Below are 16,454 nucleotides of genomic sequence, written 5' to 3' on the forward strand. Positions count from 1 at the left end.
CCAATGGAGTCGCCATCTGTCGCAACCTACCCTACGACGGGAGTGCGGGCAAAAAGCCAAATGAGCGTCTTCCAAAAGGAAAAATGCGTGGGAGTTGCCACCAACGTTTATTTAAGGGAAAACGTTAGAAAAACCAAAAAGAGGTATGCAAATTTAGAGAATAAGGGTGCAGGAGTTGTTTACGCATAGGAAAGGTATTAGTACCCCACGCGCTCGTCACAATGGACGACAGCTTTAATCGAGGGTGCAAAAATGTGACTTCAATATTATTTATTTTCCCTTTTTATATTTTTTTTTTCATTTTTTTGGGTCGACAAGGGTGTTTCCCTTACTCCTACGTATCCTCAGGTGCAATGAGGAATTCAGACCTACGTAGTTCTTTAAGTCTAAATGTTTGTGTGTTAAATTGATTTTTATATTTTTGAAATATTCATTTTAATTGCGAACAAAAATTTGTTTAAGGCATTGGATCTTGAAACAATATTTTAAATTTTGAAAAGCGAAGAGAATCGTTAAGGCATTGGACCTTGAAATGATCTTTTAAATTTGAAAAGTAGAGAGAATCATTAAGGCGTTGAACCTTGAAACGATCTCAAGTGATATTTGATAAAAAAAAATATTAGTTATGAGTTGGTTTTATCTTGATTTTGTTTATTAACTTTCAATCTCTTTTAAGACAACTTTACAACACTAGTGATCGGTTAAGATTGACAAAAAATGAGATTTACTGATGACAGAATGAGGAGAACATGCACAAAACAAGGGAGACCCCTAAGGGTGCATAGATCACATTCAAATCTTAAAAACAAAACTAACTGGCAGTCGCACGAAGAACACCGAACAAAGAACGATGTAGAGATTGATCCCAGTCGTGATCCGGTAACGCCTCGACTTTGTTTCCTCTTCTTTTTTCTTCTTCTTTCTCTCTTTCTCAATTCCTTCACTACTAAATGTTGGAACCCCTTCCTCAGCTCCCCTTCACGCCTATTTATAGAAAAAAAGGCATTTAGGACCATGACAGCTCGCCCTGGTGAGCTGAGACTTAGTCCTGAAGTCTTTTGAGGGCCCAGGCGAGCCATGGTCCAGAAAACTCAGTAAAAGACCCTTTTGCCCCTCCTTTTTGGTATCTTTCGCATTTTCGATCAAAACATTGAACGATCTCTCGTTTTGTGCGATAACTGGTGTCGAACAACGCAGTTCGGCTAGCGAGAATCAAAACATCAGTAAATGATGGTCCCCGGACGAAATTAGGGTCTGACAATAATTAAAGGTATTTTTTTTCCATGCATTAAGGTTATTCAACTCATCTTTCACAATTTTTTACTTGAGCAAATGTGGTAATATGAATCAATGTTAAAAGGAAAAATTGAGTTAAAATTTGATTAAATTAGTTTTTTCCCTCTAATTTATTATTTAGATTCAATTTGATCCTCTAATTTTTAAAATCGATTCAATTTGATAATTTATTTTTTGGTTCAATTCGATCCTCTAATTTGTTAAACCAATTCATTTTTTTTAGGAAATATGCATTTTGAGACGGTTTTGAACTATTACAAAGTGTGATTTCTTACAATTTAAATTGAAGGACCAAATTGAATCAATTTAAAAAATTAGAGAACTAAATTAAACCTGTAAAAAACTAAGGGGGTGTTTGGTTTGGTTGTTTTCTGTTTTCATTTTCACTGAAAACAGAAAACGGTGATGAAAATGTGTTTGGTTTGATTTCTGAAAACATTTTCAGTGAAAATGAAAACAGGAAACAATTAGAAAATGAAAACAATAAATTTTCATTTTCAGTGTTTTTAGTTGAGTACAGAAACCTCATTTCGGTTAAAATGAAATTGCGGTGACAATGAATGTAGTTTTAAGCAAATCTAAAAATACAAAAAGACAATAAATCAATATATCATAAATTTTCAGTATTTTTATTTCATGAAAACAGAAAATAAGAAATCAAACCAAACATGTTTTCAGAATTCAAATTTTTTGAAAATGAAAACAGTTTTTCAAAAAATGGAAACAGAAAATGAAAATGCAAACCAAACACACCCTAAAAGATCAAATTAAATCTAAAAAATAAATTAAAGGACTAAAAGACTCATTTAACCTTAAAATTTTACTAAGATAATAAATCAAATGCCTAGATGCAACAGAGCTAAAGGTGTGACCAAAATGATAAGATTAGTGAAATTCAAAGTGCCAGACGAATCATGTTTACGATCTCAAATTATTTCCTCGAAGAAACGAAGAACAGATATTCCATGAAAAACTCTGAGAAACCCAAGGATTTTTCTTATAATCCCTTGCCTATAGCTTATTTGTATAAAGACTTTTTTACAACTGATTGCGATGCCTGTTCAGGTGTTTTCAGTGTTCATAGTTCAGACAGAGAAGCTTCAAAATCCACCAAGCATTGTTGGGGGAGAGAGTCATAAAGGCTCGATTGGGAAGTTGGTGCTACTTTTACAGGTTTGAGTAACTCGCTTGAACTTTCACTCGATGCCATGAAGTGTTTAAAATACCTCTAAGGTTCCAAATGTCTTCAACCTTTTCAGGTTGGACATTTGCAGCAGAATCTACCTGCAAATTAGACAAAGATATTAATTATTAAATAGAGATGCCACAAAATGTGCCCAACTCAATTAGAGGGGTGATCCCTCTGAACCATAATGAAAATGTACCAGAGAAGAAATAAAACAATAGTTTAGAATTAAAAGGAAATGAACAAGAGCAACTTCTATGTTAGAAAAGCCATCTAAATTGTGGTCACCCCTAAATAGAGGGGTGTGTTGTAAGTCCCACATGGCGGGTAGCCGTGGGCAAAAGGGAGACATGTTGAAGTCTCACATTGAGTAAAGATAGTGACGAGATAAACAATATAAGTTGGATTTTGTAGGGTTAATGTAGACTCATAACTCACTTTCTAACATTATATATAGTCCAAGCCAAGGTAGTGAAAATGGAGAAAGTAAGAAAGTCTATATCCCACCTAGAAATTTAAGCCATACAATATCTACCTTAGAAAGATATTGATCATTTATCTAGTTCATTGAGTTCTAGTTTTGATAGACTCATCAATAAGTACTTATTATAAGAGAAGAAAATAAGAAGGTAAAATGAATTAAACTCCCTTGACTTAAAATCAACTTATGCATTGCAACTTCTATAGAAGTCCTCTCTCATAACTTTTCCCAAAATTGAGAAGCATGAGTTAATTTTAACTTATGAAAGAAATTTGATTCATTTTGCTTTTTATTTTCTTCTCTTATAAAATGCTTATTGAGAAATTTATTCAAACAAGACTTAAGTCATTAATAGAAATGAAGCCCAAAATATTTCCAAAGCCAAGAGTATATGATAATAATGAAAAGTACTTGTCATTTCCTCATTCTTTGATCATAACAAAAAGCAAAACAGAAAAGGTAACATGTACTTTAGTAATTTCATTTCCCATGTTTTTCTATCTACTAAGGATTGATTGAAAATGGAACCCTCTTTGCATAGCTCAACCAATCTTCCCTCCTGCATTTTGGTTTCACTACCGCTACAATGGTTTTGTAAGTTCCAAAGTTAACATGGATTATTGATGAGTCTATCAAAATTAGAACTCAATGAACTAGATAAATGATCAATAGCTTTCTAAGGTAGATATTGTATGGCTTAAATTTCTAGGTGGGATATAGACTTTCTTACTTTCTCCATTTTCACTACCTTGGCTTGGACTATATATAATGTTAGAAAGTGAGTTATGAGTCTAAATTAACCCTACAAAATCCAACTTATATTGTCTATCTCGTCACTATCTTTACTCAATGTGAGACTTCAACATGTCTCCCTTTTGCCCACAGCTACCCACCATGTGGGACTTACAACACACCCCTCTATTTAGGGGTGACCACAATTTAGGTGGTTTTTCTAACATAGAAGTTGCTCTTGTTCATTTCCTTTTAATTCTAAACTATTGTTTTATTTCTTCTCTGGTACATTTCCTTTTAATTCCTGCATTTTGGTTTCACTACCGCTACAATGGTTTTGTAAGTTCCAAGGTTAACATGGATTATGGATCTCAAATCTCTTAAAGGGGTCATATTTGAGTACCCAACGATGTCAATTTCTTCTCAAAATGTTTTATTCTTTCATTGTTATGTGATCTATAGGGAAGTTCTATTGATATGACAGTTTAATTATTTAAAAGGACATTAAGAGTCAAGGTAGCAAATTGATTCTATTGCTTCAGCATTTAAGATGAAAGAAGCCACACATCAACTGAAAAGTGGACAAAACATTTTATTCCTATTAGAATAGGATTAGGCTTAACTAAACTCCAAATGTTAAATCAAGAAGAAGAAATTGCCAAGTTTTATAAGGATTACTTTGACCGATGCGGGACATCTTTGACCCAACATCAAGATTGGATTATCATGAACCAATGATACCAAAAAGCTTAAGCTGTTTCATAAAGAGTAAAGACACATGAAAGATTCTGTTATTTTCTAACATGCCCCACTATGTCAGGGTCTTTAGGTTTGAAGCGTGGATGAAGCATAGGTTGTCTTAAATTCAACTTTATTAGAAGCTTTGATATCACGTCATGAATTAACTATCTCAAAAGCTTAAGCTGTTAGGTGAAGACACATAAATAATTTTATAATATTTCTAGCAATTGCATTCATAAAGCAGCTAATCTGGAATAGATAGCACTTTAAACCACTTTACAATTTGAATGACCAATATCATACCATCATGATCTTAAATGATACATTAATACAGACTATCAACCATCATAACAGATTTACAGACTCATTAGTTTCATTAAAAGATATTAGAATTATGTTGATTAGAAGAAGGTACATGACATACCGCTTTTGCAATTATCTCAGTGCTGTGAAGGATATCAGCTGTGACTTCAAACAGCACCCATGCCCATTTGTCACTGCTGGCATGTTCTGATATATAAGGAACCCCACTTTTCTGAATTCTTGAGGCTTCCATCCATGTTTTGCCTCCATCAACAGACACATCTACTCTCTCAATGCCTCTGCCACCTCCTGATGCTGCATATCCACTAATTTTTACCTGCACACAATATGCAAGAATTAAGATTTGAGTTAATTACCAAATGGACAAAACATGTAAGGAAAAAGAAAGAGGTAAAAATCATCAAAAGGAACATATGCCAAAATTTGAGAGTTCAGGAGGATAGGTGTGTATTGAAAATTCATTTCTGCAAAGAAAGGTTGTGTTTTCATTTTCAGGAAACATAAATTTAAAATATTATTTGAATTTACTTTTGAGGAAATAAAAAATAATTTTCTCAGTACTGGAAATAGATTTGCTAACATCAAAATATATTTTGGAGCAAATGTCACAGAGTGATGATAATTGAACACTTGTAAAGCTTAGTCAAAGTTCCCAATGTGCATGCCATGTAAATGAGATCAAGAAAAAACTCATGTTTTGGAATTTCTGATTATAAAAACACATTCATGTAAATTAAAAGCAAAGGAGAAATAATGCTCCCCACAGACATTCATGCATGAATAACCCATTATAAGCATGATTAAATAAACTAACCTTCCCAGGCTTTATTGTGCTCACGTCTTCAAGAGAACATATAACACACTGCCACGAAAAGTTATAAGTTTTAGTTACAAAAGGTTTGCGTAAAAACACATAAATTTGTTCTGCTTGGTTCATCATGGCCTGATTACTCAGCCTGTAATAAATTAAATGTACAAAACTTGCTTTAAAAATACTAATTGATAGGTTTTTGTTTGTTAACAATTAAGTTAGATAAAGCACAAAGAGTAAAATAATCAACATACCTGAACTGGGAAATCCATTTGGGGTCTCCGGGTAGACCAATCAATATTATCCCAATTCACTGATGGTGGAAACATTTTGTAGTCCTTTTGCATGAAGAAACCCTGATACATGATAATGTGAAGTTATAGGCCACTTTGAAAGGAAATTTTGAAATATCAATACCATTTTACGTCATATATATTAGACCTGACATTCTTCTTCAATGATATTGATATCTTCCAGCCATTTAACAGACCGGGCTCCAATGACACCAGGAACAACCACACGTAATGGATACCCATGATCCCTGTTAAGAGGCTAATGAAAGGGAATGGGTTATTAAACTAAACTGAAAACACTAACTAATATAATGTCATAATTCACCAACCAAAGCCAAAAGAAACATCCAGTTGTAATTTCACACTGAAAGAACAATGGATAATTTTTTACAAAGAATGGACAGATTAAAGATGTTTCTGGTTCGATCAACAAAGCTATGATCATTACTACTCATGAATCTCCCTAGATCTTCATCTCTTTACCCCTGAAGAGAGTAATTGTTTTTAATTTTGAGTATTCTATTTGATAGCTAATCTTATTTATCCTAGTGTGAATTTATAGGCTATATGTGAAAAAGTAGGAAAAGAGAAAAAGGTAGGAATCCTCTACAAACCATTCGAGCTAAAATTGAATTTATAGGGTAAATGCAGGAAATATGTCTTTTTTGTTCTTCCGGTATCACTCCATCAATCATTGTAGCTAGTATATTACTTCCATATGTGGTGTTTAATAGAATTAGTTAATTAATAGAAACCAAACTGTCACTTGGCATATTTGAGATTACATGTCACATTTTTTGACAAGCCCTTTTGATAAATTTGTCAACTTAAGTTAGGGGCCTCAATAAAGAGAGAGACCTAAAATTGTTGGTCCTGTTTGGTTTGAAAGATTGTCTTTTGTTTCCAACTTTCCATAAATAATTATAAAAATGTCACATTGTTTTCACTCTATCTTTTATTTTCATATATTTGTACAAAAATTAGTGAAAACAAGGTGGCATTTTGTGTAATCACATGTGAAAACAACAAATGGAAACAAAATGTTTTTCTAAGACTAAATAGACCCCTAAATAACTAGCTCCTTGTAATTTAGTAGATTAAAATAATGTATTTTGCCTCTCATTCAAATAGAATCATACAATGCTAGAATACAAAGGCAGAGTTGGTTAAACAAAACCAAACCAATCAGCTACAAATAAGGAAAATATAAAGGAAAAAAATAGAGGGAAAAAACTAAAACCTAAATCAGATCTGAATTCTGAAGTGGACATTGCAGATCTTATCCTAATGCAGACTATCAAATTATACCAATTCAAACCTATCATATCTTATCCTAATTCACACTATTCTTCCTATTTTTTTCCAACAAACTTGACATTTATTTATTTTCTTCTTTCAGGGGGAAAGGGTTGTGTTTGTAGCATACATGAGGATGTCTGCACATAGTTTATTTCTGTTAGATTTATGTATGTAGTTTTTAAGTTATTTTATATTTTGGTGTCTTGTCTCTCTGCTGTAGTCATCTGTTATAGAAAGACAGCTTGTACTTTAACTCTCAATATATAAATACATTTCAGCTGTGCGTGAGTGTGCGAGACACTCAAGTATTATTATTCAAAATATCTGAGTCTCAACTTGGTAGCAGAGCAGGTCAACTCTGCCTGTTGTCCACTGCCGGCTGCCATCTCTGGCCACTGTCCGCCGCTGCCATTTTTCAGGCGAACACCGGATTTGGAGTGCCTTTCTGAGCGAGGTTTCTGTACACTGCCTTGTAAGGCGCATGCAGTTCATGTGCCATCTGTCCATTGTTGGAACGCCACCAGACCACCGCCATAGTACTCGCCGGAGGCTCCTGGTCCCTTTTTAGGCCCCGATTCGTCATTCCTTCTGTGTTTGGTTTGTGGGTTTGAACATAACCCTTTCTTTGTCTTGGGTTTGTACTTTGTTTCTAGGAAATACTTGAGTTGTTGGTTCTACTGTCACTGGAAAGTTGTGTTGCTGCCACCAGCTGCTTGTCGTTGCCAATTGGCCCTATTTTAAGTCTCCTCTCCAATTTGCCTCAGCTTGAAGACTCTGTTGAACATCTTTTTTATTTCTCTCTTGAGTCTTATTCTTTCTCCTGCTACAGAAAAATGACCATGTCTGATCTGTTCCTCACCATGCCTAACATGAGGATTGGTAGAAAAGACCATACTGAATGCACATTTTGCATGACAACTGGGCATACTTGGAAAACATGCTTCAATTTATTTGGTTTCCCTAACAAGACAACAGATGCATCCAAATTCAAGAGAGGTGAGCCTATATTCTCTGATGAAGATTATCAAGAGTATCTAAGGTTAAAAGCCAGCAGACAAGCTCAACCTCCTTTAACCTCTAATATTTCAACAGCTTGCATTTCTCAATCCAAGGACATTCAAGGTCCATGGGTGATTGACTCGGGTGCTTCTGATCATATTTCTGGTGATGCATCTTTATTTACCACCATGTCTTCCCAAAAGTTTCCTTATCTTATAAGTTTATAACCTTAGCAAATGGATCCAAGGTGGCTTCTAAAGGAATTGGTAAAATCTCTCTTCCGTAACATTTTGTGATGATTCCTTTAATATACAGGAATGTGGTACGAGTCGTACAATTGGAGTAGAATGTGAGTCAAGAGGACTCTACTATTTAGAAACAAGTTCTTCCTCTGTGTCTTGTGTAGCTGCTCCATCTCCTAAACTTCTTTGTGATCGCTTAGGTCATCTGAATTTGTCAAAGTTAAAGCAAATGGTTCCTAATCTTAGTAGATTACAAGTGTTAGAGTGTGAATCATGCCAATTAGGTAAACATACAAGGTCTTCCTTTCCAAAACAAACTGAACCAAGATGTAACACTCTTTTTTCTATCATTCATTCAAACATTTGGGGTCCCAATCGTGTTACATCTTTTGGGTTTAGATATTTTGTCGCATTCATTGATGACTACTCTCATTGCACTTGGGTATATTTGATGAAAGATAGATCTGAACTTTTGCCTATTTTTATATCTTCAATGAAATCAAGAACCAGTTTGGCAAAGTCATTAAAATTCTTCCAAGTGACAATGCTAAAGAATATTTTTCTTCTACTCTTTCTTCCTTTTTATCCTTATAGGGAATCTTACATCAATCTACTTGTCCTCAAAGAAAAAATAGACATTTGGTTGAGATAGCACGCACCTTATTGTTTAATGTGAAAGTCCCTGTTCACCATTGGGTGATGCCGTTCTCACTACTTGTTTTTTAATAAATAGAATGCCCTCCTCAACACTTGATAATAAAATTCCTATTTCCATTATCTCTCCACGTGAACCTCTATATCATGTTCTTCCTCGTATCTTGGGTTGTACTTGTTTTGTCCATGATATTTCCCATGGTCTTGACAAGCTATCTGCAAGGGCAATCAAATGTGTTTTTCTTGGGTACTCTCGTCTTCAAAAAAGGGTATCAGTGCTATTCTCTAGAAACTAGGAGGTACTACAAGTCTGTTAATGTTACTTTCTTTGAAGAAACTCCTTCTCATCCTCCAAGCAAGATATCAACTCAATACAACATGTCTTACCTATCCTATCCTTCAGCCCAATAGTATTTCCTATCTGTGAGAACTCCAACCAAGAAGAAAATCATTCTCACCCTTCAATGAACAGTCTAGTCGAGTTATCTTCACCACCTCCTATGATATCTCAACACAGGACACACAAGAGTATGCCCTTCTTTGTTGGCTTCCCCTATGATGAATCCTTCTACATCATCATCACCTCCTCATGATGATGACTCCGATTGGCCCATTGTTCTTCGGAAAGGCATTCGATCTACTCGGAATCCTCATACTATTTATCTGAGTTATCATCGTTTATCTTCTTCTTCGCATTTCTCTTTTGTTTCCTCTTTATCTCCTCTTACTATTCCCCAAAATATTCATTAAGCACTTGATCATCTTGGATGGCGACAAGCCATGATTGTTCAAATGCAGGCTCTTGAACACAGTGGTACATGGGAGTTGGTTCTTCTTTCTCCTAGGAAGAAGGTGGTTGGTTGTAGATGGGTATATGCTATTAAAGTTGGTCCTAATGGTGAAGTTCATAGTCTTAAGGCTCGATTAGTGGCCAAAGGATATACCCAAATCTATGGTCTTGACTATGGTGTGGTACTTTCTCTCCTGTGGCCAAAATCACTACTATTTGGCTCTTATTTGCCATGGCTGTTATTGGTCATTGGCCCCTACATTAGCTGGATATTAAATATGCCTTTCTTCACGGAAAAACTAGATGAGAAGATTTACATGGAGCAACCTCCTGGGTTTGTTGCTTAGGGGGAATCTGGTCTAGTTTGTAAACTTCGCCGGTCCCTCTACAGGCTCAAACAATCTCCACAAGCTTAGTTTGGAAAATTCAATCACGTTCAGAATTTTGGGCTGAAACGGAGTTAAGCAGATTATTCACTTTTTTATTGTCATACATCTCCTTGAAAATTTTATCTTGTTTATGTGGATGATATAGTCATCACAGGAAGTGATAATGCTAAGATTTCCTAGCTAAAAGAATACTTGTCCAGTCATTTTCAGACCAAAGACCTTGGGAGTCTTAAATACTTTCTTGGTATTGAGGTAGCTCAATCAAATGAAGGCATAGTGGTTTCCCAAAGAAAGTATGCTCTTGATATTTTAGAAGAAACAAGCATGACTAATTGTAGATCCATTGATAGTCCTATGGACCTGAATCAAAAGTTAATGGCAGACCAAGGTGAACCATACTTAGATCTAGAAAGATATAGAAGACTGGTTGGAAAGCTCATTTATCTCACAATTACTAGACCTGACATTTCCTTTGCAGTTAGTGTGGTTAGTCAATTTATGCAGGCTCCTCATGTTGATCCTAGAAGGTTGTGATTCACATTCTTGGGTACATTAAAAAGACTCCAAGACAAGGATTGTTATATGAGGACAAAGAAAATACCCAAATCTTTGGGTATTGTTATGCTGATTGGGCTGGACACCCCATAGACAAAAGATCTACTACTGGATATTTTGTATCCATTGGAAGCAATATTATCTCTTGGAGGAGCAAGAAACAAAACATTGTTGCTCGGTCTAGTGCAGGAGCAGAATATAGGACTATAGCCACAACCACTTGTGAGTAAATTTGGATCAAACAACTTCAAGAGTTGAAGTTTTGTGAAGTTAAACAAATGAAGTTGTATTGTGACAACCAGGCAGCTCTTCATATTGCTTCCAATCCAATATTTCATGAAAGAACCAAACATATAGAGATTGACTACCACTTTGTTAGGGAGAAACTGTTGTCCAAGAGTCCTGAATTTGTCAACTCAAATGATCAGCTTAGAAAATGTGTTTAAAATGACCAAAAAACACAAACAAAAAATGGAAACCATTCCTGTAATAAACATGCACTATATTTGTTCTACATCCTATAGACAAATTAAACAATGAAAAATGCTGTATTTCTAGTAAAAATATGAGAAACTAACAGTGTGGCATGAATCACAGAGAATATTTTTTATACTTGTTTCTTATAGAAAGTAATGAAATCTCCGAAACAAAAAACTCGAAAAACTTTAGTGCTGCAAGAAGATAGCATACAAAAAGTCAAATTCACTTACTTCACCATTCATTTCATAAGCTAGTAGAACATCTGCTTCAGGATTTGTGGCCTGACTGAGTGGTATTGAAGCCTTGTATGGGCCTCCATTTTCCTCCTACGAGTTTTTTAATATTGAAAGTAATAATCAGAACACTTTCAACTGAATGGTACAAATAATCAAAATGAATTCAAGGTCTCTAGAGTAAACATACAAGCCATAGTCATCACCTTGCACTTATCAATGCTTACGAATTCCACATGTCTTCCACCAAATTCAGTGACACTAGTCAACTTTGGAATTCCAATGAGTTCAAGAACATCAGACAATTTGGCTCCACCCCAAATAGCTGAGAAAGGCAAATATAATGAAATAAGGATTAGAATACGAGACCTATTATATTAAAAAATTTAGTTTGTAGCTAAGCAATCAAGGGGCTTCTGAGTTGCTTTGTGAAATACTTAATCCAGGGATTCGATCCTAGAAACACTTTGCTTACATGTTGGTCTCCTGTCTCCCCTTCTCATACCAGGCCTTGGACTTCCTTCCCAAAAAGAAAAGGTCCATCCAGACTCAAGGTGAAACATAAATAACTAAAGCTCCTTCACTCCTTGATCACATCAATTTTCATCTCATTAATCCAACAGAGTTGACAATACTAACCATTTCCAATAGCAGAAACATCCCAGCCAACTCCCTTCACTGTTTTGGTCTTGCTCATAGCAGTCCTTCGATTACCTGCACACTGAGATAATACATTGCAGGATGCAACCATCCCATCAACAACAAAAGAACCAAAATAGCCATGGCTCCAATTCAATCAAATTTCAGCAAAAGAACACACACCTGCAACGTGGCAGTGACATTATACTTTGGAAGCATCCTGTCATCATATAACATGGTCATGTCCTTGCATAATAACAAAAAAACTAAAAATCCAGAATTATTTTTGCAGAACAGATTGGTGTTGTTATTAACTCTTGGAAAATGAGAGGCCGCTATCACTTTGACTTATCCAACTTCCACAAAGTAAATAGTCAAATAAGTCTTGAAGAAAGGTTATTGAATCATAATTCAAATCATGACCTGTCCTAATATTTAATTGTGAAACATAATTAGTATCGAATCACAAACTTTATAGACACAATGAAAAACAGCTTGGAATATATCATAAAAATAATGTATGGTGCTCAATGTAATAATTATAACTAAAAAATGACCATATACAAGCCTTGTGAAAAAGAAGCCTCTACTTCTGAAGACTAAAAACAGAAAAAATAGAATAGCCAAATACAGGGCATGGAATGCAGGAGTGATAGTATGAAATCTTTGTTTAAGAAGAATTAGAATAGAGCATTTCAATAATCAAACTGTGTTCAACACCACTACTTTTGTTCCTTTTCATTTAACAATTGAAGCTCACCTAACTTTTCAATTTCTTTGATAAGATACGGCCAACCAAAGTAAAAAATAAAAAAGCTTCAAATTGCTGAATTGTGTGATTCATATTGGTGACAGGGACTCAGATGAATTCATCCACGTACCACACGATTCAAAAACCATCCCTAATTCAATACATGGTTGCCAGCCAAATTGCATTCAAACCTTATTGTGAATCATAAAACTCTAACAACCATGCTTGAAAGATAAAGTCAAAGACAAATTAGTCCCCGGTAGTTGAAAATTACCCCTGTGGTCTCTAAGAATGCATTTAGCCATCAACAATTATGGCCACAAAGTCAAAGTTTTTGAAGTTTCTGCAACCACAACCATGGCTGCATGGCCACATAGGTCTGCAATTTCCCACAATATAAGGAATACGACAAAACTGCAACCACGACCACAACCACAATTTAAAACCTTGAATCACAAACCTTAGGCATAATTCACATCATTCAAGGAAAAATTTGACAATTATTAATTCAAGCTTCAGACTCGAATTGTAGCAAATCCTATCTGAATCACGAAATTTACAGTACAAGTGCAGCAATTGGCAATTGAATTCCAAACACGCACGCACTCACTAACCATATATCTTTCATGAAGAGCTGTTTGGGACGCTCCACCAAGCCGGACACGTTCACGGAATATCTGCTCCACGCAACCAAACGCGTCACAAAACGAGTTAAACTTCAATTTTAAACCCACACGGTTAAAGCACAGAGAAGAAGGTTAAAGAGAAAAAAAGAAAAGAAAAGAAAGAAAGAAACCTGTTGATGTTCTCAACGATGGGGATTGGACCGTGGTTCCTCTTATAGAAGAAATCGGAAGGGGTGACGTAGGAAGCAACCAACGCAGCACGCGGTGGCTCCGCATTGAAAGGTTCCTGAGAAAAAAAACCAAACAGAAAAAAAAAGAAACATGGTAATTAACTAATTAATTATAGTAATTAGCTTTTGGAGAATAAAGGAGAGAGAGGAAGAGATAGTTGTTGGGGTTGCCTTGGCGTTGATGAGAAGAGAAGAGTGGCGGGGGGGTTCTTGGGAGTAATCGGAAGGTGCTGTGAGTCCTGGCATTTTGTGTTTCGTGTCTCAATCTTGTGTAATGTTTGTGATGGCTATTATTGCTTATATATACTCGTCGAGTGTGTGTTCCACCAATCAATGTAGTGAAGGTGACGATAATGGACACATGAAATGAAGTGTAATTAATGGCTTAATGCGTTCGCTGTGGAATATTTTCGTAAAAGGGTAAGCGTTCGATCTTTGTCCCATTTGAAGTATTTAAGAATTTAATGTTCATCAACTGGCATTGTAAAATAATTTGTCTTTTTTTTTAAGGATAAAATAATTTGTCTAATCACAAATAAATGATTTTAAGTAATTATTATAATAATAAATAAATTTAATAATTATCATACATGATAAGTTCTAATTAAATGATCGCATAATTTTTTTTTATAAAAGTAATGTATAATGTTTTTCTCTTAATCCCTAAAGATAATAAGATGACAAAAAGGTTTATGAAAGTTTATGTGTTATCACTCTAAATCTTTTAATTAATTCCTCCCTTGGTTTCTATATATAAGACCCAACTCATAATGTCCCATGTATTAATTATTTTAGACTAATATATCTCTAATTAAATTTGTTTTTCTTAATTTAATAACTTTGGCGGAATACGTTATTTATATAAGAGGGAGTAGCGTCTTTAAAGTCCAGAGACTCAAATTTTGCCTCTTCATATACTCAGCTTTGGGAACCATTGTAAACATTTTATGTTTCCCATGGAATTAAAGCTTAAATTGAAATGTTGTACCCATTCTCTTGTAAATATTCAGAATGGAGATATGAAAAGCCTCAAACGAAAGTGTTGCAGTGGAGATAGTGAATGATTCTTTTGAAGGTCTTGCAATGGAGGTAGTGGATAACTTTAACGAAAGTCTTATAGTGGAGGTAGTGGAGGATTCGTTTGAAGGTCTTGGAATGGAGGAAGTGGATGACTTTTACGAAAGTGTTGCAGTGGAAGTTGTGGAGGATTCATTTGAAGGTCTTGAAATAGAGGAAGTGGATGACTCTTATGAAAAGTGTTGCAGTGGAAGTAGTGGAGGATTCATTTGAAGGTCTTGAAATAGAGGAAGTGGATGACTCTTATGAAAAGTGTTGCAGTGGAGGTAATGGAGGATTCGTTTTAAGGTCTTGCGATGGAGGAAGTAGAGGACTCTATTGAAAGTGTTGCAATGGAGGCAATGGAAGATTCTTTGAAGGTCCTTCAATGGAGGAAGTGAAGGACTCCACTGAAGGTGCTTACAAAGCTAATGACTCACTTTATCAGGCCAGTGAAGGTGTGGTTGTTCAGAAAGAATATTCAATAATCAACTTAAACAAGCTTCCTGAAGACCCACTCATCAACTTAAACAAGTTTTTGAAAAAAGATAATGGAACTCACTTTTTTATCTCACAAGTAATTCATAACTCACTTTTTACCATAAGAGCTTAAAAAAAACAAAGTCTAGAAGTTGTGAGTCGCACACTTATTTTAAGCACTTTTTCTTCTATCTTCTTCCTCCTTTTTAAAAGTGAGAACACAAGGTGGTTATTTATAGAGAAAATAGTTATAACCGCCTGTAATCGATTAAATATCCAATGTGATTAATTATTTCGAAGAAGTAATCGATTATATTATTATTTCAATCGATTAAAGTGTTCTTCCCAACATCTGGAAAACTTTCAAGAACAATATAATTGATTAGATTCCTGATGTAATCGATTAAAGTGTTCTTGATCACTTTTGGGAACATCTTTAAAAACGAAATAATCGATTACGATCACCTAGTAATCGATTAAAGCAGAGACTCATGAAAAACTAGACATCGTCTCAGCTGAACTATGTAATCAATTACAATTAACTAGTAATCGATTAAATCGAAAACTAGAATCTCTCTGCAAGCTACAAACACATGTATAATCGATTACGAACAACCTTGTAATCGATTAAAATAGAGAGTTTTATGCACTGAAGAAGTTTCTAACTTTAGAAGCAATCTTCCTACCTCTACATGATGATGCATGGTGTACATATCAAAAGATGGAGACTAAGATGCAACAATCTATACAAATGCCACTCATAGAGTTGGGCATGTAAAAAGACAAAACTTCTTCATGCTCAAACACTCAGTCTTCATGTTACTCTCCCTATGTCTAACAATCTCCCCCTTTTTGGATTTGATGATGCCAAACTTGAATTGTCATTTGAGTGCATTTGGAGAATCTTGAGAGTAGAGACTTTTCTTAAAAAACCTGAAAGTTTCTAAACACTAAGGGAGGTGTCAAATCATATCATCATCATCATCATCATTAAGTAGAGTTGTATACGAATGTATGTATGCAATGCACTACTTCTTCCTAAATGCAATGCTAATGCAATGTTTCTCCCCCTTTTGGCATAACAAGGCCAAAAAGTCATAACTATTCATAGAGTAAACAAATAAATATATGATGTGAATAGGGAAAAGATCATAGCATATCATTAGC

At 35.0% G+C, this 16,454-nt stretch overlaps 1 protein-coding gene across 1 annotated transcript; it reads right to left on the reverse strand.

The window, feature by feature from the left end:
- Nucleotides 1–2,164: 2,164 nt before the first annotated feature.
- Nucleotides 2,165–14,074, reverse strand: LOC114400288 (sulfite oxidase). Its single transcript, XM_028362661.1, has 12 exons — nucleotides 13,923–14,074; nucleotides 13,692–13,807; nucleotides 13,510–13,572; nucleotides 12,328–12,364; nucleotides 12,145–12,226; nucleotides 11,712–11,830; nucleotides 11,503–11,598; nucleotides 6,013–6,123; nucleotides 5,826–5,927; nucleotides 5,575–5,622; nucleotides 4,861–5,076; nucleotides 2,165–2,580 (listed from the first exon to the last, which is right to left on the reverse strand). Exons 1-12 carry the CDS (start codon nucleotides 13,995–13,997, stop codon nucleotides 2,464–2,466), a joined length of 1,182 nt encoding a protein of 393 aa, XP_028218462.1. The 5' UTR covers nucleotides 13,998–14,074; the 3' UTR covers nucleotides 2,165–2,463.
- Nucleotides 14,075–16,454: the final 2,380 nt, after the last annotated feature.

The sequence above is a fragment of the Glycine soja genome, chromosome 19 (assembly GCF_004193775.1).
Source record: "Glycine soja cultivar W05 chromosome 19, ASM419377v2, whole genome shotgun sequence".
Classification (NCBI taxonomy): domain Eukaryota; kingdom Viridiplantae; phylum Streptophyta; class Magnoliopsida; order Fabales; family Fabaceae; genus Glycine; species Glycine soja.

Excerpts from the sequence above, each read along its gene's own strand:
- LOC114400288 (XM_028362661.1), bottom strand. The coding sequence starts at position 13,997 with ATGCCAGGACTCACAGCACCTTCCGATTACTCCCAAGAACCCCCCCGC. Across the intron at positions 11,831-12,144 it reads TGTTTCTGCTATTGGAAATG|CTATTTGGGGTGGAGCCAAA; the intron begins GTTAGTATTGTC and ends TGCCTTTCTCAG. Across the intron at positions 2,581-4,860 it reads CTGAGATAATTGCAAAAGCG|GTAGATTCTGCTGCAAATGT; the intron begins GTATGTCATGTA and ends TCTAATTTGCAG.